Source organism: Nilaparvata lugens, chromosome 2 (genome assembly GCF_014356525.2).
Source record: "Nilaparvata lugens isolate BPH chromosome 2, ASM1435652v1, whole genome shotgun sequence".
Classification (NCBI taxonomy): Eukaryota; Metazoa; Arthropoda; class Insecta; order Hemiptera; family Delphacidae; genus Nilaparvata; species Nilaparvata lugens.
The window spans coordinates 71413903-71441449 of NC_052505.1; the positions used below are offsets into that span (position 1 = coordinate 71413903).

The window sequence follows — 27547 nt, forward strand, 5'->3', positions numbered from 1 at the left end:
ACTGACAGTTAAGTGAATTTCAATATAGAATAGCCTATCACCAATTTTTTTTTTTAATTGGTTTTCAACTGAATAGAAATCAATTCATCCAAGGAATGGATACATGGACACAATACTAAATAACTCATTTTACAAAATTCAGGTACCGTAGCTTACCGTATTTTTTCTTTCACAAATTCTGTGCCACGAAACTGCTCATTTAAAAATTGTAGCCTATATACTATTGTATATTATATAACGTTCTATTTAGCCTATGGCTTACTTAATATTCAAACTATTCAATGTTGTACGGTACCTGAGAGAAGACATTTTCCATTTTCCACAATATTTATTATTGAAAACAATATTATAAAATTCCTGTTGTTGAATCCTTACTAAGAAGTAAAACAATTCTATATGAATATGTTAATACTAAGACTATTTAATTCAGTCCATTTTAATTTATATTTATTGTCTGTGATTTTTCAACTATTTAATCTTTTAAATGTTGTTGAATTTTGACTATTGTGTAATACTCTTTACTATCTCGAGAGCCTTCTACAATAATTTGATTTGATAGCTCTACCCGGTCTAGCGCTTTTTGTCTTGAATGCAATTCGTAAATTGAAGAAAGTTTTTTATATTATTGTAGGCCAACCTACTACATTATTAATATTGAAGATCTTGTCATGTTGTCTTCAGTTGCCAAGATGTAGTTTCAACTCAACTTGATTAATTCAGATAAACGAATCAGGGTGAGCGGTGAGGGCTTTCAAGTCTATTGAATTGAATTTATCAGAATTGGCGCGTTGGGCGTATGGCCGAGATAACGAGCATGCGCAGTAGAGGTTGGTTTATTGACGCTCTTGCCGATGCCGAATCGGTTTCTTCTTGTTCTTGGTTCTTCCACTGATCCACTCCAGTCCGCCCCCGTTCGTTTCATCCCTCTACCGCTAGTCTATCTTTCTGATTTTGACATACAGTGGTAGTTGAATGCAATGCATCGATTTTATCATTTGAAGTTATGAGAGTCGGATAGTGTCGTAGATCATGGATTTCATTTATTTCGGACTAATCATCTCCAGTATTTTGGGAATTGTAGAGTTGGATGCATCTACTGATGACCCGATACCTGACAATGTGTAAGTTATCTGCAGAAAATCCATTATCGTTCCATGGCTCGTACCTCCATAACCCTGATAAGGCATATCTCTGTCTTGATAGAAGTAGGATCTTTCTCATTATTATAGCCTTTGATTCCCATTTCAATTAATAAATCTATAATTTAAAGCGAAACATGACCTCTATTGCATGAACTTTGAATTATTTTTTAATTAATTATAATTTTATGTGCAAATCAATTGTCATCGTCACCAACTTGGAATCTCCCTGATGAATTCCACAACCCTTATTCGCTTTTCCCTATTCTGAGGAATTAGGTAACCCAAATAACATAGACTAAAGGTTACTTATTTTTATGAGAATAATCTTATCTTTCGTTAGAATTAGGCTAAGTGGTACCTAAGTTAAGTTAAAACATTTTAAAGATAACTTATAGGTAACTGATTTCTTCTACGTTAAAGGCCTAATATGCAACAATAATGGGTGTAGATCATCCAGTCGTACTTTTTATTAGGTAGCCCAAGGTACCATTGTGAATTATTATAAAATTTTGGTATTGTGTTACTTTGCAAAATGTTATTTTGTCTTGAATTAGTTGAGATTAACCTAATTATTACAAGTACCCTTATGCCGTGCCTACGTCCCATGTGTGATGGTTGGAAAAATAGGCAAGTGCTGAGTGACGGTGTGCCTGGTGAAGGGTTAGGGTTCTATATTGTTGAGAAGGACGACAATGAGGTAAGGGCATAAGTGGTCTCATATGGTCCTATCACCAATTTAATTTTTATGGTTATTATCTTCAACGTTTGAAACATTTAGTTTCATTTATTCCATGAATGTGTCCCCGTTCAACTAGCTTTATCTTTCTTTAGAAATTCGTCCAAGTTCTCCAAACATAATATGTCGGGCGTAGGGCCTATAATTCCAGTATTTTATTACATTTCTCAAAATCTCGTTCTTCAATACCTAGAAAGAATTGGTTTTCGAAGGTAGGCATATACTGTGATACGTTTCTAGTTCAGTCGTTTACTCGTAGGCCTATACCTATTTATAAAACGCTTAAGGAACGCAAAGAAGAATGAGAAACATATCGATATTGCGCGTGATGAGGGTTTATTTTAAACTCTTTAAGGCTCGCTTGCACAAAAGCCTGTTGAATTTCAACCTTGATTGATAATTTTACTAGAAGCCTTTATTCAAAACGGGCTTCCGTGCAACCGGGCCGAATGCTTTCAATACGCTAGTACACTTAGGCCTACCGTACTTACTTTTTTACTTCTTCGGTCCTCCCAACGGTCCTATGTCCGAGGAGTCATCATGAATTGTATTCTGGATTAGTCCAGGTGTTCTGTTGTATGTTCTTAAACATACTCCGCTATTGTGTAGTAGGGTCTTGCCATGAGGCACGTCTTTAGTTTTTTCCGGAATGTCCTTGTAGTAGCTTTGGTTTTGATATATTACGGCAGCAAATTGAAGAGAAAAGCTCCAGTGTAGGCTGGTGATTTTGCAGTCCTTGTGAGGCGGCCACATAGAATATACCTTTAGGCCATATACCTTTTAGTTGAGCTCGTGCATAAAGTTGGAATTTTCTCAGTTCAGTTGCTCTAAAACCTTGAAGGATATGAATAACGCAAAGAATAACTGAGAAATCGTGCGTGATTGGACAATTACCTATCTCATAACGCATTGCATTGCAACTTTTGCATTTCTCTCTTAAATTTCAATCATATCCCTCATAGATAAGCTGTAATAAAATTAATAATTGAATATTGAAAGAATGATTACAAGCACATCTACTTGATTATATTGGGTGTCCTTAGATAAAGTGATTAATGAAGCAAAATACCTCATTGATAGCGTTTGCCTATCCTTTTTGTAATTTTAAACAATCGACCCTTCACCGGTTACACCGTCGCACACCTGCCTCATTTTCCTACCGTCGCACCTAGCATGACACCATGCTACACCATTCAACGAGAGCTAGCTTAGCTTTTGCCCGATCATAAATTGGGGCCCCCACAAAAAAGTCGAGGTTGCTAGAGGAAGCCTTGGAAATGTTGCATGAACACATTTGGCGTACGGTATGAAATAACATGCAGTATTCATAAGAGTATTTTTATGAATCTATCATTGTTTGAGACTGTATCAGTGCAAATGATTAAATACAGTACCAATTAAGTCTACTTTTAACACTGACTGGTTCAAAACAGGTGAGGTGTAGAAATCTCTTCAAACTACTGAGACTCTTTACCACTGATTATAGGCCTATGCTTGGTGGTTGTGTATGTCAGCGAAATTCATAATAAATGTTTGTTGGTTGACAGGTTGTCAATATGGTCCGATCGCATTGGATCCGAACTTTATGCACTCTCTGAAATGATGACAAGACGAAATAAAATACTTGAGGTAAGCTTCCAAATATTTAATTCTAGTTAATAGTTACTGAGTATTCAATCTGTATATTTATAAAACCAATTAAATTCTTTAAATTTGTACATAATTATTTATGTAGAGTCTTACAATGAGGTTTCGTTCATTCACCCCATTTGCTCTACTGATATTCTTCAGAAAACAACTACACTTTCCTATTTCTAGAAGACCAATCACAATTTGATCATACCTTATTGAATGTGCTGTATTCTTATCAATAATCCTGTATTGTTTTTGCAGAGCTTCAAAGAGGCACGAGTTGAGCCATTGCAGGGAACAAAATTAGTCGAAGATATAGCCAAGGATTTAAAGCAGATGATGGATGCTAAAATGAAAGCTATCGAGGTAAATAGGCTATAGATACTCTAATAAGCTCGTCCAATATCACGGCTAGCGTAATACTTCAAACTTATGCTAGTCGTGCTATAATTAGTATTAACTTACCATAACTGTATTTTCATTTGAGATTTTGACTGAGTTTTTACATGTTCATTCTCTCTTTGAATGTTATACTTGGGAAATTATAATTAAGCTCTACCAAATCCATATATCTATTTATAATTTATTCCTTCTTGTCTACTTGATTAATAATGTTATGACAATAAATTATAAAAAACGGATAATTGTGCATTGCCTTGATGTATTTGAGAACGTTGAGTAGATAATAATATTGCATCTTATGAAGTGACTAGTGAGTGTTGATACAATAACTGTAATACAGAATGGGAATAGAATAAATGACCAGTGCATTAATAGCAGATAGCGTTTGCGTCCACCAGGCTACACCGGTTGCCGAACTATTCCTTTTTTGTAATAGTTTTGTTAAATGATTTGTTGTAAACTGCATTGATTCCTAAAACTATCGGGTCACCAAACCATTCCTTTCTTTTAATAGTTTCGTGAAATAATTTGTTGTGAACTGCATTGATTCCTAACACTATCGGCTCGCCAAACCATTCCTTTCTTTTAATAGTTTTGTGAAATAATTTGTTGTGAACTGCATTGATTCGGAAAACTATCGGCTCGCCAAACCATTCCTTTCTTTTAATAGTTTTGTGAAATAATTTGTTGTGAACTGCATTGATTCGTAAAACTATCGGCTCGCCAAACCATTCCTTTCTTTTAATAGTTTTGTGAAATAATTTGTTGTAAACTGCATTGATTCGTAAAACTATCGGCTCGCCATACAATTATTTTTTGTAGTAGCTTAACGATTTGCCAAATAATTTATGAATGCAAAGGAGTTTGCTATATCAGTTTGTTTTTTGCAATATTTTGTACAATGTATGTTGATTGGTTTTGCAGAGAATCATGGACACAGCACAGTCGGCCGCCAAAGAGTTCATGGATAAAGGCGGCAAGATCCCTGACGACTACAAGTATTACAACTCGAAGCATCTGGTGGAGCCGGGTACCCTGGCAGTGGATCCTCTGCTGCAGGTGCGCGACGAACCCAAAGAGGTCGACCCCGACAAGCAGGAGCCTCCCGACCCTCGCATGGAGATGCAACTCGAGCCCAACCGACACTTCAATGGCGTCTTCGTCAACACCACTCTCAGCGCTGTGCATGTGCCAACCAATATCTACGATCGCTGTAAGCACCAAACATTATTAACTGCTAACTAATTTATAGAGGAGGGAAGGCAAAAGGACCGTTTCCCATTCGATTCACTCAGCATTCCATTATTTTACTTTACATTAATTTCATCATATGAAACTGCAAAAAGGAAGCAGTGCTCCTGTAGTATATGACACGTCAAAGTGTAATCTAATACTACTAATATGCTTCAACCACCAAACACAACAGATAATATAACACAAAACATACAAAAGGTAAAAATTATCTTTCAGTGAAGTCCGCTAATTTGTATCGACATAATACAATAATAGCCCAGTCAATAAAGGTTTTTTCGATCCGAAAATTAAATAAAAGCTGAATCTTTTACCATCGATAGAACCCTCCCAGAGGGTCATTCTCCCAAAAGTCCCAAGAAATCCCCTTGGAGCTTTCCCCCCTAGCCCCCCTCAAAGTTGAAAAATTCAGGTAATCACGGAAAATCAATTATCTCTGTACCCATTAATCGGAAACAGTTCTATTATATGCCATTCGACTCGTTACATTATGGACTACAATATTAGTTATATTCATTTTTCCAATAAAATTAACAATTTTCTTGATAAAATAATATATATGTAAAAATTTAGGGGGTTTGCGATTTGATTTTTTTGTTTTCTTCGATTAACTTCGAAACAAGTAGTTTTGAAGGAAAATGAGCCAAATAATTAATGTAGTCACTGTCATTGCGAATCCATTGATATATATTGTTATGTATTTACGATTCGATTTGACGCCGTGGAAGGGGAAACAGTCGACGCGGAACGGCGCGGCTGATTCGCTTAGCCATAGTAAACAGCAAACTGGAAATCAATTATCTCTGTAACCATTAATCGAAAAAAAATCTATCATATGTCATTCGATTCGTTAGATTAAGGACTACAATATTAGTCGGATTCATTTCCTCAAAAAATCGAACAGTTTCCTTGATAAAATAATATAATGTAAAAATTTAGGGGTTTTTCGATTTGATTTTTTTGTTTTCTCCGATTAACTTCGAAGCAAGTAATTTTAAAGAACAATGTGACGAATAATTATTGTAGCCACATTCATTGCGAATCCATTGATGTATATTGTTATTTATTTGCGATTCAAGTTGACGCTGTGGAAGGGGAAACAGCCGACGCGGCTGACTCCCTTCACCATAGTAAACAGAATAATACTGCTGTCTACATTGCATCTTATTTACACTATGGCGCTCGAAACAATTAATTTTGTCTATTGTTTTGACATGCGCTGTATATAGATTTTCACTTTTCAATACTCTAAAAAAATATTACAATTTTCTTGATTTAACCATGCTCATGATAAAAATCGTTGTTTGCTCACAGAATTTATTATATTAATTTGAAGTGTGCCTTCTCCATACCAGTCAGAGGTAACACAATTTGATAACTCTAGTTTCAGATATTGATGTTTTTCAACGAAGTTTCATGATATATTATGTGTCCGACTCCTCCATATTATCCTTATGTTGTGAAAAATTAAGATTCAAAATTTCTTTTCATAGCTTTTCTTGTGTTTTATCTTGTTTCATCCCTCTTTATAATTTAAACACTTAATAATGAAATGAATATCATCATATCACGTGAACAAAGAAAATAAAAGGGTGGGCCTACCTGAGATACTATATGGTAACACTGTATTCCTAATAAGTTTTAAATTTTCAAGCTGAAATTAGATTAATTTGTTGCACATTCGGTTCAAATATTAACAAATGTTACTAAATATTACCAATATTATCACATATAGTGTGAACGAATTACTCTGAAGCTTTCTATTCTCACTGAACATGAAGAGGCAATACCAAGCCAGAATTGCAGTTCCGTTCACATTCATTATTATCAGAGCATACAAATTTATGCTATGTAACTGTGGATGTTATCCCCATCTCACAATTTTCCTATTTATCCTTATCCTGATTCAGAATGAAGTAGTTGATCTCTATAATCACAAAAATCAATGTACAGTACCTATAATAAATAGTAAAAATAACAAAATTTCTAGTAATAATGCAAAATAATTTTTCTAGGTATGAAATTCAAGGCTCATTAAATGACTTTTTCTCAATCACAGGCAGGAATTATTCCAATGATCATCATAATAGTAATTTAATGAAAATTGTTTGTATTGTACATTGTTCGACGTAAGATAAGCTACATCTTTAAGGTAATCAACGTATTTAGGATTATCATGTTTATGAATGAAAGCGAGAATGTGATAGAAGATAAGTCAAACTGAAATATGAACATTATATACAATGCATATTTCTGATCAACTATAATATTACAAATGATAGTATCAAGCCGAAATGAATTGAGCAACTGAATTTCAAAGTTACTATCCACTGTTCAAATCGCACTGTGATTTCCTCTTACTTCCAAATGGATTGAAATGCCTCACTCTTCAACGTAACAATTATTGTAAAAAAACCAGTGGAATGTGAACGTCATCCAAATAGCATTTGAATTTCAATTTTCAGATCATGAAATTCATAAAAAACTAATTCTTGACAGAATAGTGATGAATTGCAAACAGTGCAAGTAACATTCATACAAAGCGATACAATGAAAATCAACATCGATTAATTTAATACTGGACTTATCAAATTTATATTACCGTTAATTTATATTATTTATAAAGCTTATAAAATGTAAAACCAACATTTTAAATGTTCTCTACCTACTGGAGCAAAACATCGATAGAAAATAAAGAAGAGCCCATTATAAGCACAATATACTTGTGTATTAGAATTCACTTGAACTAACTCATCACTTCAACCCTTCAATGATCACAATGAACTAGAATGGTATAAAAACCATGAAATTGATAATCAGGTACATTTTTCAAATAGCTTCACCCAACTAAATCTGTGAATGCTTAATCAAATCAGTCATAAGAAATCATGTTCAATAGATTTAATTTGAATGCTTCAAATAGAAAATGATCTATTCTTTTGGTGCCCTAATCAAAATCAATTTCAATCAACATTAATCGATATAAAGAAAAGCTTCTGCCAACCTTGTGTAATGAATGACAAGATGCGAGTGGAGGTGAAAAATCGATATGTTAACAAAAATAATAGAAGATGATGAATCATCTTTCAATTAATCTTATACGGTAGGGTACTTTGTGGTTAAATGTGAAACACTTTCATGATTTTCCTACCTTTTATGCATGCTTACTCTTCCTTAATTTGTATGTTTGCATGGCTTTCATTTTTAGAATCTACTGAATTTTCATATTGGACTGTCTAAATAATGTAGATTCAACTAGTAAGAACGGAAGATAAGCTACTTTACAGAGAAAATCAAAGAAAGTTTCAACTCAATAAGCCCAATGTATTAATTTTTTTATGCCTCAGCCGTCATATATATTTGGCTAAACTGAAGGTATATTATCAACCTGGCTTGGAGAATATTAACTGTAGAAAACAGCAAACACTGCACGCTATGATTTTTCAGGAAATTGCCACTGTTAACACTATTGTAGACTAATCTATGATTTATATCAGTTTTCGACATTCATAACTTATGATAAATTTTAGCATAGAATTATGATCATACACACATATTTTAAATATGTATTATATCATGTAATAGTATGAATATTTTATCGGTTGCAAGCAATATCTTTGTCTGTCATAGAATGCATGATTTAGCACATATATATAACAACAAAATGATTTTAGAGAATTAAAATGTGAAAAAATAGTTTCATCACATGTCAAAACAATAGACAAAATTGATTGATTCGAGCGCCATAGTGTGAATAAGATGCAACTTAGAAAGCAGTAGGCCTACTACTGTATTTTACTGTTTAGTTGTTTACTATGGTGAAGAGAGTCAGCCACGCCGTACCGCGTCAACTGTTTCCCCTTCCACAGCGTCAAATCGAATCGCAAATAAATAACAATATACATCAATGGATTCGCAATGAATGTGGCTACATTAATTATTTGTCTAATTTTCTTCAGATTATGTGCTTCGAAGTTAATCGGAGAAAACAAAAATCAAATCGAAAAACCCCTAAAATTTTACATATATATCATTTTATCAAGGAAACTGTTTGATTTATTGAGGAAATGAATACGACTAATATTTTAGTCCATAATGTAACGAATCGAATGACATATGATAGATTTTTTTCCGATTAATGGTTACAGAGATAATTGATTTCCAGTTTGCTGTTTACTATGGCTAAGAGAGTCAGCCGCGCCGTTCCGCGTCGACTGTTTCCCCTTCCACAGCGTCAAATCGAATCGCAAATACATAACAACATACATCAATGGATTTGCAATGACAGTGGCTACATTAATTATTTAACCCATTTTCCTTCAAAACTATTTGTTTCGAAGTTAATCGAAGAAAACAAAAACATCAAATCACAAACCCCCTAAATTTTTACATATATATTATTTTATCAAGAAAACTGTTGATTTTATTGAAAAAATGTATATAACTAATATTGTAGTCCATAATGCAACAAATCGAATGGCGTATAATAGAACTGTTTCCGATCAATGGTTACAGAGATAATTGATTTCCCGTGTTTACCTGCATTTTTCATGTTTTGGGGGGTTGGGGCGGAAAGCTCCAAGGGGATTTCTTGGGAGTTTTGGGAGAATGACCCTCTGGGAGGGTTCTATCGATGGTGGGAAATTCAGCTTTTATTTAATTTTCGGATCGAAACTGCTTTTTTGGACCTTCATTGACTGGGCTATAAGGAAGTCTCTAGTGTTTAGAGCTTGTGATTTAATTAAGTTCTAGACTTTAAACAGATGGAGTCAGAAAATTGGCTTTCCGAAGCGGGGCGTAGTTGTAGCTTTTATGATAATATTTATTTTATAATTTCTATAATTGGAAACGTTTTTTCTTGATGTAATGAGTTCCTAAATAATTCAAAATAGCTGAAACTTTACACTATTTTCTCTTTTTTTCATTTTTTGTTCAATTTTATAGTATTTCGAAATTTAATTTAAACGTGGACTACGACTACACCCCGTTTCAGAAAGCACACTTTCTGACTCCAGCAGTTTAAAGTCTAGAACTTAGCCAATTCCCGAGCTCGGAAACCGGTCCTAATAATTCAATGATTGGCCCCTTCTGAAAAATATTTCCATGCATTAAGTCAGATGGTGTATTCTGAATTTCAGATCGGTAATGCTAGAGCGGTAATATTGAGTGAGTAATATGAGTCATGAGCATTTAAGACTGCGCTTGTTAACTACGCTTGTGCTCTCTCAGTCCTGACCTTCATTGTTTTTCTTTAATTATCATATCCCTTGGGTTCAATCTTACCTATATCTAAATTGTGGGTGCTTCATAATCATTATTTTTCATCCTTGAAATGTAGAACAATTCAAGGATTATTTGTTTTGAAATTAATTATCAAATAATTTTATTGCCCAACAAAACTGGGTTCAATTTTCCAAATTCAATATTTACAATAAAATTGAACAATTTTATCATATACGTCGGCAAAAGTACGTTAAGTACTTTTCCGACGCTGATGTTGGAACTTGTTTACATTGCTTATCTTATTCTATCCCATAATATTAATATTCAGCTTTTCTACAGATGTACTAAGAAGAATTTAAGTCACTTTTTGCTATTAGAAAAAACGACTAGCAGTCAGTTTTTTTACAGTAAATGAATTAATCACTCACTGTGACAACGAGATCTTTCGGCAGGTCCGCCATCTTCTTGGTTGTGCGGACAACCTTATATTAAATAATAATAAGCAGTTCGTGATGGAAAATAACATTAAAGAAGAATTTAGGATTTCTATCATCAATGTTCTTTCAATAAATAATCATAATACTGGCTTTTGCCAATATTGAAGAACATTTTAAAATGAATAAAAAACAGTCTTATTTCGACGTACATTATATGTTTCTTCTTTATTTTGTACAGTTTGTTTCTCAAATATAAAATACACTTCTCTAGGATGAAGAACTATCAACTCATTCTGTAGGGAATAGTTTTAAGACCTGTTAACTGCAGTGATTTTGAAGTTTTTTTTAAACATCCTTAAAAATGTCGTATAATTTTTTCTTGTGATTCGATGATAATATTTTCTGCACTCCTACCTACTATATACAATATGGTCTCAAGTAAAACAAAATCAGCAAAGTTTGTGAAAATAAGGAGTGGGCTTGTATGATAATACTTTCATCATTTCCAGCTGAGAATGTCCTTCCTGCAATTGTTTGGTCTGAAAAGCTGGAACCGATATTCAGAGACAACTACCTTCGTGATCCATCCATGAGTTGGCAATATTTTGGGAGTTCATCCGGATTCATGAGGCACTATCCTGGTAAATTCTCCTCTCATTCTCATCTTATTCTTACTAATCTCTTAATCACCTTCAGTGAAGAAGACAGTGATGATTAAAAGAGTCTAATAACAATTTATTTGTTGATAGTTTTGATAAATCTTATAACTGAAATTAGACCTGGAAAAGATACTTTAAGAATATTTTTCTCAAAACATTAGCCTTTTTACTTTGTAATGCTTCCATTCAATTTTGTATGCTTTCAGTTGCTGCGTTATTCGAATGAGATTATTTCCTAGATTTTTCAAAATTAGACCACATTTGTATTTCAATTTATTTTTTTGAAGTAAATAAATATTTGAAAATGGACCTTGTCAAACAATAATAAAAATAACAAAATGATAACAAGAACTTTTGAAAACTACTAAAAAAGAAATCCTAGATATAAACTTGTTAACTATAATAATTTTTGTAGGTACCACTCAACTCCAATCAACGTGAGAATTCAACAGTGTAGTGTACAGGCACTTAGCAACTAACCGATTAATAGTTATTTCAAAGCACTTAAATTGGTTGAGTAGCAGCAATTTGATATGGTCCGGATTTTAATTAGCAATAATTTTGAATTAGCAATTTTTGTTCATGAACTATAGTGATCGAATTGTTTTGAAGAATTCAGGCAGTATAGATTCCTAAATATTTCAAATATGAGAGTCAGATATCCCTAGAATTAAATTATTATCATTCTCATTTATTATAATTGAAAACTATGTATCTATTCGCATTAATAAACAGTATTTTGAAAGTTATCAATAGAACTAGTCAATCAACTGCATTTTATTCATACTATTTGAGGGAAAAAATATTTACATATAGTGAGTGTTATTCACTGCCAACACAAAAGGTTTCTCTTTTATTGGCAGTGCAGAAGGAAATTTAATTTACAGTACAGTCTAGTATGATGTACTAATATATACAATTTATGTTTTATTAATGATGTCTGTAACTAATTTTCTTTTGAAAATAAATTTCAATTCATATAAAAGTTCAAATCCGATTTTTTTTCGATTACCGTATTCTTTAGTGTATAAGATATTTTAAAATAAGGATCAATGGAGTTTCACCTCATTTAACAATAAACTTTTATGGTTTCATTTATGGAATTGATACCGTGTATGCATACTCTTATACAACAACGTCTGGATTCTCTCATTCTCTGTGAAATAAATTGATGCAACATTCTATTTTATTAAATTTAGTTTAATTTAACTGTTGAATATGGTAATAGAACAAAAGTGAAGTTCGAATTTGAACTTTATTTCTAATATTCTTTATTCTTTTATTGATTCATACAATAAGTACATCATCAAAATGATAGGGAGAGAAAAAATAAGTTAACCTTGTGCTATTCCTCTCCCAAATTTAGATAGGGTTACACTTTCATCTGAATATTTTTTCAAATAGTATGAATGCAATTTTTGAATGATGTTAATAGCTATTTTTGAATGATTTTAATTTTGTTGTCAGCTAAAAGATGGGAAACCGAGCATGTGGATCTGTATGACTGTCGCACGCGGTCGTGGTACGTGGAGGCAGCCACCAGCCCCAAGGACGTCCTCATCCTCGTCGACAACTCCGGCTCTATGACCGGCGAAAGGAAGGAAATCGCCAGACACGTTGTCAACAACATACTTGATACTCTTGGAAGCAATGACTTTGTTAATATTCTGGCGTTCATCAATATTACAAAGGAAGTTGTACCTTGTTTCAACCGGTCTCTCGTACAGGTAATTGTCAACCTCCAATAATTAGACTCATCAATCGATTTGTATTATGACGATTGCTATAGTACGTGAAAACTTTAGTTTGCAGCACGGAGCTTTATGGCCAATGTTATTTCAATAGAACACACGAATAGGAGCACACGGTTGTCGTTTTTATGCTGATTCTTTCAAAAATGCCTGCGCTCTCTTTTCGGTTCCTTCTCTTACACTATTATTTCACAGGCTCTCTGGATTCTGTGAAATCTGGCAACGCTGTACTCTTTAACACTAAGGATCATTTCACACCAAAGCTGGGCCGAGCCGAGCGGAATCGGCCGTAGGCGGGTCGGCCGAGTGGAATCTGCCTGCGTTCGCACTGAAGCCAATTCACTCAGTAGGTTTTCTAGCCTTGTAGTGAGAACTCACTACGTGGGAAGATCGCACTAAACTGAAAGAAGGCAGAATCCGCCTGGCCGAAAACGCTCGAATTGGGCGTTAAGCCGACTGCACAAATTCGCTCGGCTCGGCCCAGCTTTGGTGTGAAACCCCACTTATACTGAAAATAGTCTTAAAACTAAGGTTTGCAAAGACCTTAGTTTGAATTTGCTGAATTCATTAAAATAGAATAAATTTAATCTGGTTATGTTCAAAGTTTCACAATTTCCTTTTTTAAATGTATCAAACTAGAAGAATATAATAGAGATTTGCGTTGCGTGGTTTATTGAATTATGATTATTTCTATAATTTTTTTTTGTTATTCAGGCAAGCTTAGCGAATGTACGAGAGCTGAAGATTGGCATGGAAAAAATGGAGCAAGCAAAGAATATTGCGAATTTCAAAGTTGCTCTTGAAGACGCTTTTCAAATACTTAGAAATGTGAGTATTGTTTTTAATCATTTTTGCTTATTCCATCAATTTTCGTTCGAATTAATTGGTGGATTTACCGAACAGTGGCTCCATCTCACGGTGTAACCCGAATTTGGTGCACTCTCGCTAAATGTTATAGTTTTGTGTTCATCACTATGTTTTGCATGACGGCGACGATATCTACCACCCATTCAATCAGGGGTCAAACATTTTCCTCCTTTCGCCGTCATGTGAATTGCAGTGGTGTACACAAGAATTATTTTGCATTCGAAACTCTGATATTTTTCACTATTCCCTTTTAAAAAGTCATATCTAGGAAAAACACTATTTAATTAAGTTTAAAAGTGAATGAAACTTGAACACAACACAAAATAAATAAGCTGCATCTAAAAAAATATTAAATTTTATTTTAAAATTTAGAATTCTAGTTCAACTCTATAACTTACAATATTTTGTTCAAAAAAGATAAAATTACAAGTTAGAGTTTTGTCTATTTAATTTATTTATTGATACACAGAACACAATTCATTAAAATGATTAGGGAAGGACCAACAGGCACAGCCCAATAAACTGTTCCTTGCCCGAATTTTGATTTACACCATAGTCCAAAAAGTAGGTTGTTTAGTGAAATTATTAGATATATTACTTTTTCTTCTCATTGAGAGTTGTTTTCCCTAATTTATGTGAGTATTCTTGTTTGTGGAAAAATGCTTCTTAATCATTTTAAACAATTTACATTTGAAGAAGTATTTTTGCAAATGTTCGGAAAATCATTAACCTTATACAATAACAGTATTTTAATATAATGCATACAAAATCAGATGAACTAAATTCGGATATGAATAAATATAATTCTCCTCCTCCTTGTACTGAGGTCCTTAATTTTGTATTATAATCTTGAAAATTGGGTATCAGGAATAAAGCTGAATATAGCTGTAAAGAATTGACATGATGGTGACAAATGCATTCCTTTGTAGAAGGAATTGGACATGTAGTCAGATAGACAATAAAAAATGTAGATGGAAGGAAATGTGGGCATGATTTTCAATAGTTACTAGTACGTAACCCGTGCTCCTCAAGGATCTAATTGAAAACTTGACAAACTGAAAACTTCATATACTGAAATCTTGAAGAATTTAAAATAGGCCTATAACCGTCCTCGGTAAATCTATATCTATATAAATAAAAATCGAGCCTCAAATTTTGACATTCAGTAACTTTTTTATGTGCGCACCGAATTTGATAATTTTTTTAGTTGTGTTCGTTATTCAGGACCAGGTTTATGACCTATCAAATTTATAATCCGACTTCAGGACTTTTTCCTACGGTCTTTCAAAGTTACATGTAATCCTTATTGATTGATTGATTGAGTACTTTATTTATGTAGATTACAATATATACTGGCTTATACACTTATATACAATAGCTTACAATACAGCAAAGGTATAGATGAATTTACATAATATAGACTAAGAAAATAACTATTGAACTGTATATGATATGAAAAAGCAATTTGTAATATAATAACTATAGATAATAATTATATTGTTATGCATCTACATAAATTGGCGGAGCTTTGGACATATCAATGTCCATTCTTTGGAAAGAATATTAAAAGGAAGAGGCTCACTGTTGGGAAGAATATTTATGGGAGAAGATTTGTGAGCTGGCCACACACAGAAATATAAATAAGCTGTTATAATCATTGCGTCATACAACAGCCGTCGGTAGATAGTAGACAAGAGTGTGTGCTGCTCCATAACCGCCCAAGTATTTTATTCTAAACGCCTCGACTAAAAACAAAATGACTGTTCTGTGTGTAACCATCCAGCAGTGCGTTCTCAGGTTAAAGACTTACATGCTCTAAAGACATTGCTTTGTTTCGAATAATAATTGTGCTGTCTGTGGTGTTCAGAATTAATTGATTTTTAGTAAATTATTTATTTTGCGGTTGGAAAATTATCTATATAAATAAAAGGCCGCATCGCGCCTCCTCAGGTGTGCATCCACCTAAAGTTTCTCATGAGATGCATTAAACTATTTGGCGGTACGAAGTTCGCCGGGTCAGCTAGTTAAGAATATTTATGCAAAATTTCAAGTGATGATGCGTCATTCGTGAATTCCCTTTCCCGTACATGTATAAACCAATTATTTCTTCTATTATATTATAAATTACGAATAATGTTGGTTTCTGTGAGATGTAGTGACACTTACACATAATGGAACAGTAGAATATGGTCGAATGATATAACGAAATAATAAACTCGTGATATTACTATGCAATATTCTAGTGTTTCATTAATAATGTTGGTATTTTTCAAATAAAATATGGGAATAAAAACGACATTACCTTATTATGAATCATTTTATGGGTAAAATATAATGAAATGAGATTCAAACTGTATATTTTATCAACGGTTATTACAATTTGTCTTGTTGTAAACAGCACTACAACTCGAATCGAGGCTCACTGTGCAACCAGGCGATAATGCTGATCACGGACGGAGTGCCCTACAACTACCAGGAGATATTCCAGAAGTACAACTGGGTGGATTACCCGGTGGTGGCAGTGCGCATGTTCACCTACCTCATTGGCCGCGAAGCATCCGAGGTGCGCGAGGTCAAATGGATGGCTTGCGCAAACAGAGGTAATTTAATTATAATTTATTTATACAAGTACTTAAAATCAAGTACAAGATTATAAGATTAAAACAAGATCAAAATCATACAAGATTAAAATTATTGGGAGAGAAAATAAGACTACTTTTATACAATTACTCATAAAAAAACAGGTGAACCATCATTAACTATTTCTCTCCCGAATTTATATGAATAACACAGTCTGAAATTAGTTTAGATGCAATTCTCACATTTCAACTCAATTTCCAGTCCAATAAACAAACGTTCATACAGGGAATTTTGTATTTATATTGAACGAGCAAGTGTTACCTTTGCTCCGCAAGGGTCTGTTAAAAGCACGATTAAATTGAATTTGGTATTTTTAGTAGTTTTCATTCCATTCTGATATTATATTATTAGTATTAACAACTGTAATAATTTACTATAGAAAATCAATTTGATTGGGCTTTTATCTCACGTAAACTTTGTATTGAAAATTGAATCAATTCGCTTTACTCATTAATACTATATTTAATTTATTAATAAAAATGAAAATAGCCATATAACCATCCTCGGTAAATTGGGAGTTTTCATGCTTCATTTCAAGTTAATCAGTTCAGACGTGATAATGCGTCAAACATGTATTTTGTATCCCGTACATATATAACACAATTCCTTTATATATATATATATTATATAATAGTATAGATTTGTTAAGAAATACAAATTTAGTTTTACACTTTTACTTGAAAATTTCTGAGTATTTATAATATAATAAAGGAAAGAATAGGCTTATACACGTACGGGATAGGAAATTCACGAATGACGCATCATCACGTCTGAACTACTGGACTGATTAACTTGAAATTCAGCATATTGACTTTTAGGAAATTCACGAATGACGCATCATCACGTCTGAACTACTGGACTGATTAACTTGAAATTCAGCATATTGATTCTTAATTTACCGAGGATGTTTATAGGCCTATTTCAAATTCTTCAAGATTTTAGTTGGTCAAGTAAAATTAGACCGTTGTGGAGCACGGGCTACCTGCTAGTAATATAATAATAATATCGTTTGACGGTATTGGCCGGCTCAGGTCTGGTGTCAGAGTTTCAGGTCGCACCTGATCAGTGTCAGGTATTTCTAAATATGAATGCCCTAATTAATCATTTTAAAAATTTATTGAGTTATATATTTAATTATTTATTCATGCAGTCAATGATTAGTCAAGTCCTAGGCTTGGCGTGGGGAGAGATGGATGATACTACAGTTTTTGGTGATACACATTTTAAAACGTAAGATTTAGAACTTGGCTTACTTGTTTCATATTTTCTCTATGCTTGTTTGTATTGCTGTTTCTAGGCTACTACGTTCATTTGAGCACAACTGCTGAAGTGCAGGAGCAAGTACTGCAATATGTTCCAGTAATGGCTCGACCGATGGTACTCCAAAGAACACAGCATCCAATCATTTGGACACCTGTTTATGCTGACATTACTGTGAGTTACATTCAGTTTGCATTTCATTGCTGTTCATCAATTAATAATTTTGTAGTATTTCATGTCCAAGGTGATATATTCTTGTAACATCGTGTTTTATGATAATTAGAATGAATCAAATTGTTGTTACTAAACATAATTCATCGTACTCAAGTACTACCATGTGAAGAATTTTTTTCAATTCTGATTGATGCCGTAGGTAATATCACTGAATGAAGTTAGTGAATGTCAGAGATGGATCACTTACCAACTGTCACGTCTGATATTTACTTGTACACTCACTACTCTACATTGTTAAGAGGTGGATTCATTCGCAAGAAAGGTGAAGTCCCATTGTTGGCTCATTGGGCTATCGACTGTAACGGAAATAATAGGTACTTCCTAGAGAAGATGAGGGTTTGAAGCGTTGAATAGTAAGAAATACACTATGGCCTGATTTTTAGGACTTTTATTGAATCTAATGGGCCATTATACCTATAGATTTAACATTAATGCTCCATTAGTTCTAATAAGTGTCCTTCTTTCTAGTGTATCTACTGTTCTATAAGTGTCGTTCTACTTTTTTCTTTTTACGAAGAAAACGCATCCATAATGTCCCAACTAATAGTTTTATGTGATGACTAATTGACCCATCCCTCAAATCCTTATCATGTTACATCTCTTCTTCTTAAAGTCAAATAACTAGAAACTTTTGTCCGCCTTCTTGGATCCGTCATATGGATCCAACTTCATTTTGAATCCAACTTCATTCTCTTTAAATGAGAATGTGGTCATGTGATACATGATTTCGATACAGAATTTGAAAGGAAAATTAATGGCACGCACATCGATGCCTCAAACTGTTTCAATGATCTCAACATTTGAATATAAATAAATGATACAAAAATGAAATGAATGAGTACCTATACATTGAATGATCAAGTATTACTGAACACTAATTAGTAGCGTCGACTCACAAATTTAATTCTTTGAAAAAAAGTCATAGCAACTGCTATCACAAGTTTTATTATTAATTACGTGTATGTTGCAGACAGGCAGACAGACTTTAACGGAAGCGAGTTAATATAGAACTTATAAATTAATGTTGTGTATTATTCAGCTGAAATCATGTGTCGGCGCATAAAGTCTGTCTGTTTGACAGTGCGCCTCACCAGATTTTTTTCTTATGCACTTTCAATGTTATTTGTATATCCTGAAAAAAGAGGAAGGAGTAAGTCAATTTTGTTGTCCAACAAACTTGACTTGTAAAAAGGTTTGTAGAATTCGTGTTCAAAATTTGAAACTGATTGATCAAAGTTCTTGTCGAACATACCGACACTGAACGACTGTCGCTCGTTGAATAATAATTTATTTTTTATAACAACTAGTACTTTGTTTTTTAATAGCATTTTTGCTCCTATTCCTTGATATGTTAGCTCTTTTACTTATAAATCATCTAATGGCTAATCTAAAGTGAATTTTGTTATTTCCACCTTGAAACAATAATTATGATGTTTTGCTAAAATTTGATAATAGTATAGGGGAACAAATTTAAATTCAACTTCAACCTGTCTATCTTACAAATATCATTATTTCCAATCAAATTACATTTGCCACATTTGAAGCATAAAATTCAGTATTGAATTGTAAAGCATTGTACAAGATTTTATAATTTTTTAAGACTTACGTTTAGACATTTTCTGTTTGGCTTCTGATATTTGAAATGTATTTTTGATACTCGAACAGGACCCTCGAATGACAGATTGGTTGTGGGAGTTAAACGAACGAGAAGAACAGCGTGAAAGGTCATTGCTGTTCCGTAGACATAAAGAGGATCAAGATAAAAAATATGTTATCAGACAAAAAAAGGTGAGAGCACTGAATAATTAATTTCATGTATCATCTTCCAATAGTCTATCAAACTTCATCTGCATATCGGTATTTGTCACATAGATATCTGTTTTTAAAATAATATTCATACAATCATAGATTCATTTATTCATAGATACTTATTAAATGAAGTAGTACGTCCAAACTGAATAAATAAATAAATGAGTGAATGATTGTAATTTATGTAAATCGTGACATTTCTTCTATTTGATGTGGTTAAATAACTATCAGTGAAGCCCCAACGTATAAGGAACATGCTAACAAACACTCCTGCTTATTCATATAATAGCATTGAATAACATCCTCTATGATTACGTTTCTTTTATATTTTTCAATATTTCAGGAATAAAAATAATTTTAGCTGATACCTGATATTAAATTCAAAACGTGTGTATTAAAAATGTCTAAAATCTAATATTCGAAGCATATAGTAACGGAGTGAATCTGATATTATTGCAAGATTTTTATGAAATTCGATGACGAATAAATAAATTAAATACATTTGATTAACTACATCTTGGTGATAATATATATCTATGTAATGTAACTTTCAAAGGGTCTATCAAGAACTAAATTGATATTATGGAATTGAACATTTTCTTGTTCTTTTAGTGTATTTCTCTGCACTAAGTACGATTGTATTTTATTTGCCGTCAAATTAAGCTAAAGCTGGATTCGTACACAACAGTGAAAATATAATTCCCATACGTTCTAATGGTAGTATTCATACTCACTTGGCCGGGCTGGGTGGGAATAGTCCAATTAGAACTTATGGGAATTATATTTTTACTGTTCACTGTCACTGTTCTATGCGAATCCAGCTTTAGTTATATTAATATAGGCCTGTTTAACTTGTTTTGTAGTTCTATAATTTTATTTACTATTTTATTGATGCTCAATAACTGAAATGTCATTCATCCTTTTGTATTCTGTATTAATTTCTCTTCTGAGAGGGTGCATTGTAAAACTGTTATTCTTACAATTATTACAGATCAAAGACTCTGATTCTGAGCTTCAAAAGTATAGGCTGATGACGTCGGTTGCTATACCAGTCTATGATACACGAGATAGAGCGGTAAGTGCATTCGTTTATTCTCTTATTCTTTAATAATTTAAAAAACGTTGTCATGCCTTTATCAATCAATCACAATTCAAAACTTCAGTTTAAGGCTGTGCAAAGGCTAAAAATGAATTACTCTAAATCTAAAAATTAACTTTCTACTAGTGATATTTTTCAAATATTTTCGATTTGTATATCATCAAGCTATCAAAATTAAAAAGTTTTCTCAGGAAATTTTTTTTCCGATCATTACTTTTTGAGATATGAGCGCCTAAAGTTTAAATTTTTAGGACAGAACATTTCAAATTCGGTAAGAGATAAATCCATGAGATTTAGAGGATTGATTCTTTATGGTATTGTTGATCTAGTAAAACAAAAATTTTCTGAGAAAATCAATTTTTGAAAGTTATTAAATTTACTAAAAATTATCAAAAATAACTTTTTGTTGAGTTATTTTTGGTAAATTGAATAACTTTATCAAAAATTTATATTTTCAGACAATTTTTGTTCTACTAGATCAACAGTAGCATAAAGAATCAATCCTCTAAATCTCATGGATTTATCTCTTACCGAATTTAAAATGTTCTGTCCCAAAATTTAAATTTCAGGTGCTCATATCTCAAAAAGTAATGATCGGATAAAAAATGTTTTCCTGAGAAAACATTTTCATTTTGATAGCTTGATGATATACAAATCGAAAAACTTTGAAAAATATCACTAGTAGAAAGTCTATTTTTAGGCTTTGCACAGCCTTAAAGAAAAATTCAACGCACAAAACTAAATTTTTGCCATCTATTCATCAACTCCAAGTAGGGGAGCTAAGCTATATCGGAACTAAATTGGTTATTAAATGATTTCAAAGAGGTAAGTAATAATAAAGATGAAATTGATCTGCATTTCATTTTTTATCAGTGTTCTTATTAACAACTTATTGGTTATCCAATGACGTTGGGTCTGAGCAAACTTCATTTTGAATATCTGATGATGAAGGAAATCAGAGTTATTCAGTCATTACGTTATATTATACAGTCAGTTAACAAGTAGTATTCTTTATTCATACTAGTATTGTAATCCTCGATATTCTCTGTTATGTCTCTGAGAATGGTGGACCAGAAATTAATTTTTTGTAAACCTAACTAAAAATAGAAAAACGAATGGAGTTAGCATACATGTTTTAAAATATAATCTAATAAATTTAATTTTATAAATAAAATCATATAATAGCTTTGATAATCTTGAATTGCGTCAATGTGATATCAACATTAACAAATTACTGAACAACTATAGTGAGTTTCACGTTATAAAATCTATGAAAATGATGATACGATATACTTAGTTGCCAATTTTATTTTCCCACCGCCCTCTGTATTAGATACCTGTGATTCAAGTTATTTATGTTTATCTGCTACAATATTAATTTAATATAAGATTGGTTCTTGTTTATTGTCTATTCTGTCTAAAATATATTTTATTTGTAGAGAAAACATATTTTTATGATTTAATATGACATTTTCATTATTGAGATGAAATATTTTGGTAGTTCATTATATTTCTTCATAGTCAACAAACGATTTGGCAACGATGCGGTGTTTGGAAAGGATAGAGTTATCTGAATTGTCTAATGACAGACTAGTATAGCAAACTAATGTTGATCAGGCGCTGACTTTATAACGTGAATTTCACTAAAGGTATTTTAAGTATCAACGATATACCAAGGGTATCTTGTGTTACCTTCACTTCTTCAGAAGAATTTGACTAATCACTGAATACACCTCATGTACTCAACGTTTCAAAGTTTCATCCAATAATCACTCATAACATTTTATACAAATGTACGATTGTCATATACGCGTACTGTCAATTCATTATTCTCTCTCAACTATTTTAAAATTTTCTATTAAAGGAATCCCAATTTTTCGATTATACTAAGATTTTATAATTAATGACCCAATTTTAAATACTGTAGATTCCTTTATTATGAAAAAGAGTTCGAATTCAACAAATCACATAGGGAATCACTCACGTAATATTAAAATTCTGAAAATACATCATACATGCCCAATATGTATGCCGTTTCCACACTTACAAATTTCTCGCCGACACACTATGTCCTCTGATTGGCTAATTCTCACCAACAGCTGATTGTCAACCAATCGGAGAACATTTTCGGCGAGAAATCAGTAAGTGTGAAAATGGCCATTAAGTCCATATTTGAGCGAGCGTTAGCGAGTTTTTACTCTTGACTGAAGAGTAGCCAAAATCGTTTTCCGTCTGTGGGTCTGTTTGTTTGTCCGTATGTTCTATAACTTTGAACGATTTGATCAATAAGCTTCAAATTTTGAACACTTATGGTATTCTCCTTACACTTCTACTTCTTTACACTTATACTTGTTCGAACCTTTTTACAGATCAAGTTCACATTCAGTAGTATCCCATTGTTCAAAGTATCAATTCCTTTTTGTACAATAAACAAGAAAAATGTCCGATAATGATGATTTCTATGAAGTGCTAAAGTTTACAATGCAATGAGTGATTGCACTCAATTCATCACCTTCTGTAAACATGAATAATTATTATATCTTTCCAATTGCGAAATTTATTGATTGATATTGATGTAATTTGCTCACAGAACGTAACAGAACAAGTTCTCGTTAATGAAGCGTATTGGGTACTGAAAACTCGAGAGGTATATATTATGTACTCAAAATTCAGTAAAGTATCTAATTTCAACAAATCAAGAGAACTTATTAGATTTAGTGCGTTCGCTAGTAGTCTAGTTTCTATGAGTCATGTAGATAGATACATAATTTTTCCAACTGTTATAATTATTGTCGTTTTAAGAAAACGTTTTTCAAAAAGTTAGTATTGACGATAGTGTGCCAGTGGAATAAATGTTGTTCAATTAGATAGGAATAACGAGAATAGTCTTTGAATTCGTATCTCTTGTTTTATTGTAGTCATAAAACTTTGTCTTAAATAGTTAGTGGTATAGTTGGTGACATATAGCTTTGCCTGTGGCCTGTTACTTGTAATACTATTTTATGAATTTTATTTATAACTGGATAAAGGGACTAGTGTTACAAGGGAATGAGCTGTACAATGCTACTCCAGTAGTTTTCCCTCGCAATCCCACATGTTAAATCTATATGTCACCATTATTAGTGAACAAGTACTTATTAAGTTACAATACAATTTCATAAGTCTAGATTGTGTCATTAGACTAGAATAGAACTAGGGCCTTGTTCAATTTTCCTTGACTCCATTGGTATGCATACGCTTTCATTCAAGTATATTCCTTTATATTCTCATAAATTTATTTGTTCATAAAATATTTATACTTGTCGAGAACTGAAAAACAATAATAACTGAAACAAGTAAAATCTAAAGATCGCATATTTACAGGTTTTAAAATAATGTGTACTTAAAATCAAAATTCATTTGTGTCAGCAACGCTTTATCGAAAGCTTGTGTAACACAGACTACCTAATTGACAAGTCTTTAGAAATATAATCCTGGATATATCAACAATTTATTAAAATAAAAACATATTTCGGTTAATAGAAATTATAGCTAGTTTGTATTTCATTCTCATTTTGAGAAAAAAAACCCGTAATGTTTATTCTTATTAGATTAAGTGTTCTAGTGGTTTTTCAAGATCAATGCTAATTGTTAATACCCATGCATAGACTGTCTATGTCTCTTTGGGGAAAATAAATTAATATACAATGTAGAGGTCAGTTATTTTTCGAATAGTGATTGGACGTACCGGTATGAGAATCAAATCATGCATTATAACAATACTTTTTTACATTCATTTTCATTTTTAATATTTTCTGGATTATTTTGCATTTTCAACATACTATTCACCCATAGAACTTTTATTGGAAGTGTATTGTGAAATAATAAGTTCATTTGTTCTCTATTAATATAAATTGTATACTTCAAGTTTGTATAAATTCTGTCATTGACAACTTTGTAGTTTACATCTATATGTGTGTTTTAATGTACGGTAGGTCCAATTGGCAATAGAAGATTTCTTAGAGTAGAAACTGAAGATCATTATCATTCTGAACTAATGATCATGATTCGAGTAGGTACAGTACATCGATGAACCTAGAATAGCCTTCAGTTTAAAATCATTTGAGATCACCAGATGATATACACTTTCCCAAAAACGTAAAACTTGCATTTTCTATCTATGATATTTATGCTCCTATAAGATTTTATTCTTTAAAAATTAAGGTTCAATTTCTTTTTTTCAATAAAAAAATCTGCTTATATATTTTATAAATTTAGGACCTGCTACACTTGAATAAAAGTGAAATATCTTACAATGGTCAAAAATTATCTGATAGAAAAAAATAGTGAGAGATTTCAATAATTAATTCTATCCTATATTAGGCTAATTCAGTTATCAATTAAGGATTGAAGAGGCCAAATTGAGAGTTTTAATTTGATCAATTTCATCCCTTTCGTTCTTTGAACGAGAATTTTCATGAAACCTTTGTATACTCGAATTATAACTTGTTGGTGCTAATAAATCTTACCCGTCCAAATTGTAAAAGTCATTCATATTCCAAATCCTTTGATCATCTGGTGAATTCATTGAATTATGTGTGGTAATATCGCGTGTAGAATGAATTCAGACGTTGATTCTTCCCATTCCAACACCTGTAAATATTTTGTCCAAAATATTCTTCAATTATAAGCTTTTACAATGTTCCTAAACTTGGCAAATCACCTTGATTGTTTCTATGACTCTTACGTGAATTAAAAATTGTTCTACTGTATTTATTCTAATATTGTATATGGAGTAATTTTCGCTCATCAACAAAGCATTTTACGACAATGTACTGTGTGTTTCTTGTTGTTGGAAGTGCTGTATTTTTGCGGGTAGCAAAACAGTATTGTAGTTAGACTAATAATAATAATTGAAGGGGGTTTATGTAATAGAATAATTTTATGTTTTGTAAACAGTATAGCCTGTAAAATAGTTGAAATAGCAGGGCCATCTCATTTTATTCCAATTTCTCTTTTTCTGTTTATTTGTTTTTATCATGAAAGATGCCTCAGATACATCACTACCGTATCAGAGTTTAATAAATACAAATTATTAAAATCGTGCAATTCCCATAATATTATTCATGAATTATTATAATTAACTTGATAATACTGAACCATTTATAATTAGTTTACTGCCAAAGTATTGATTTCAATTGGCTCAGTAACAAATTCCATGTATGAAATGTATAAATTTCAAAAAGTACCTCTGTTGCTTTACATTATGCTTTTTCTCGATTCTGCTTTGTAAATCAATTGGTCCAATTTTAAAGAATTACATTTATTTCCAATTACGATATGAAAGTCGAAGAACTGCAATTTTTTTTAAACATACTCATCACTGTTTCAATAATCCAATGATGCTTTCTTTGAATGTGAAATTATTGAACATTTTCAGCTCTGTTATGCATATGAAATTTAAATTAGAATAGATAAGCGAATGACGAGTTTGGATGAATTTCGTTCTAAATATTATCTCCTCCATTGTTTCCATATATTCTTTCTAAATTTTTAATGGTACATGAACTATGTAGAATGTATTGTATTGAAAAATGTTATAAAACAGGTTCGAAGATAATATTGGATTTAAATAGAATCTGTAAGCTATTTTGTAGAATAGACTTCAATTCCTATTTGAGTTTTATTGTGTCATTATACAGTCATGTGTTTTATATACTTCTTTTCATGTACCTAGAGCGGCTCAATTTGAAACCTGAAGCTGCAGTTCTGTTTCGTCGGTTGATTTTGGTGTTTTATTGTTGTATTATTAGATTTATTATTGTATACATAATTTTCAGAAAATGTCCTCAATTTGGAAGATTAGTCGATATAGTTATTCTGTTTAGTATATCATCAATATCATTAGCTACGCTAATACTGGAGACTCGCGTTTCTAGTACCTACTCATTATTCATTTTACCAACCATGAATGCAAGTATTATACCTGTAGTAAGTCTCAGAGGTCAAATGTATGTATCATATTCATTTATGAATATTTTACCAGATGAGTTCGATTAATGAATTGAGTAATCAACAATTAAAGGAGTAAATTAATTCACAAGAATTGGTAGTTATTCCATGGTTATTTGAGAATACAAATGTGCTGCCGACTGCATAACCTAGTTGAATTGTGCTCCCTTGCCTTGCTTGTGAGTATCTATCAACTGTTAGCATGATTGTCTTTGTTGTTCCTTACGGTGAAAAGTGAATGAACTTGTTTTTGTTGTTTAGAAAGTACATTGTCCAGCCGTTCATGGGGATTCAAATATTTTTCTTTTCACTTTCATCAATAAAAAATGTAATAAATAGAAGAAACCATTATATAGGATCATGTGTTTTTTATTTTTTTTTGTTCAATCTTCTTCGATAAGCGATAATTTAATA

At 32.1% G+C, this 27547-nt stretch overlaps 1 protein-coding gene across 10 annotated transcripts in view; it reads left to right on the forward strand.

Moving 5' to 3' along the window:
* The first annotated feature begins 531 nt into the window (after positions 1-531).
* Positions 532-27547, forward strand: part of LOC111054234 (voltage-dependent calcium channel subunit alpha-2/delta-3) — an 84982-nt gene continuing 57966 nt past the window's right edge. For 6 of the 10 annotated variants that reach the window (XM_022341212.2, XM_022341214.2, XM_039421621.1 and 3 more), the window contains exons 1-11: positions 935-1121; positions 3426-3507; positions 3772-3876; positions 4837-5125; positions 11333-11464; positions 12950-13209; positions 13948-14061; positions 16499-16700; positions 18038-18174; positions 19900-20022; positions 21035-21118. In XM_022341212.2, the coding sequence (XP_022196904.2) occupies positions 1030-1121; positions 3426-3507; positions 3772-3876; positions 4837-5125; positions 11333-11464; positions 12950-13209; positions 13948-14061; positions 16499-16700; positions 18038-18174; positions 19900-20022; positions 21035-21118 (1620 nt within the window). In that variant the 5' untranslated portion in view covers positions 935-1029. Of the gene's footprint in view, positions 1122-3289; positions 3312-3425; positions 3508-3771; positions 3877-4836; positions 5126-11332; positions 11465-12949; positions 13210-13947; positions 14062-16498; positions 16701-18037; positions 18175-19899; positions 20023-21034; positions 21119-23732; positions 23790-27547 lie in introns of those variants that run through there. The other 4 variants (XM_022341210.2, XM_039421624.1, XM_022341209.2 and 1 more) reach the window with 3 other exon arrangements.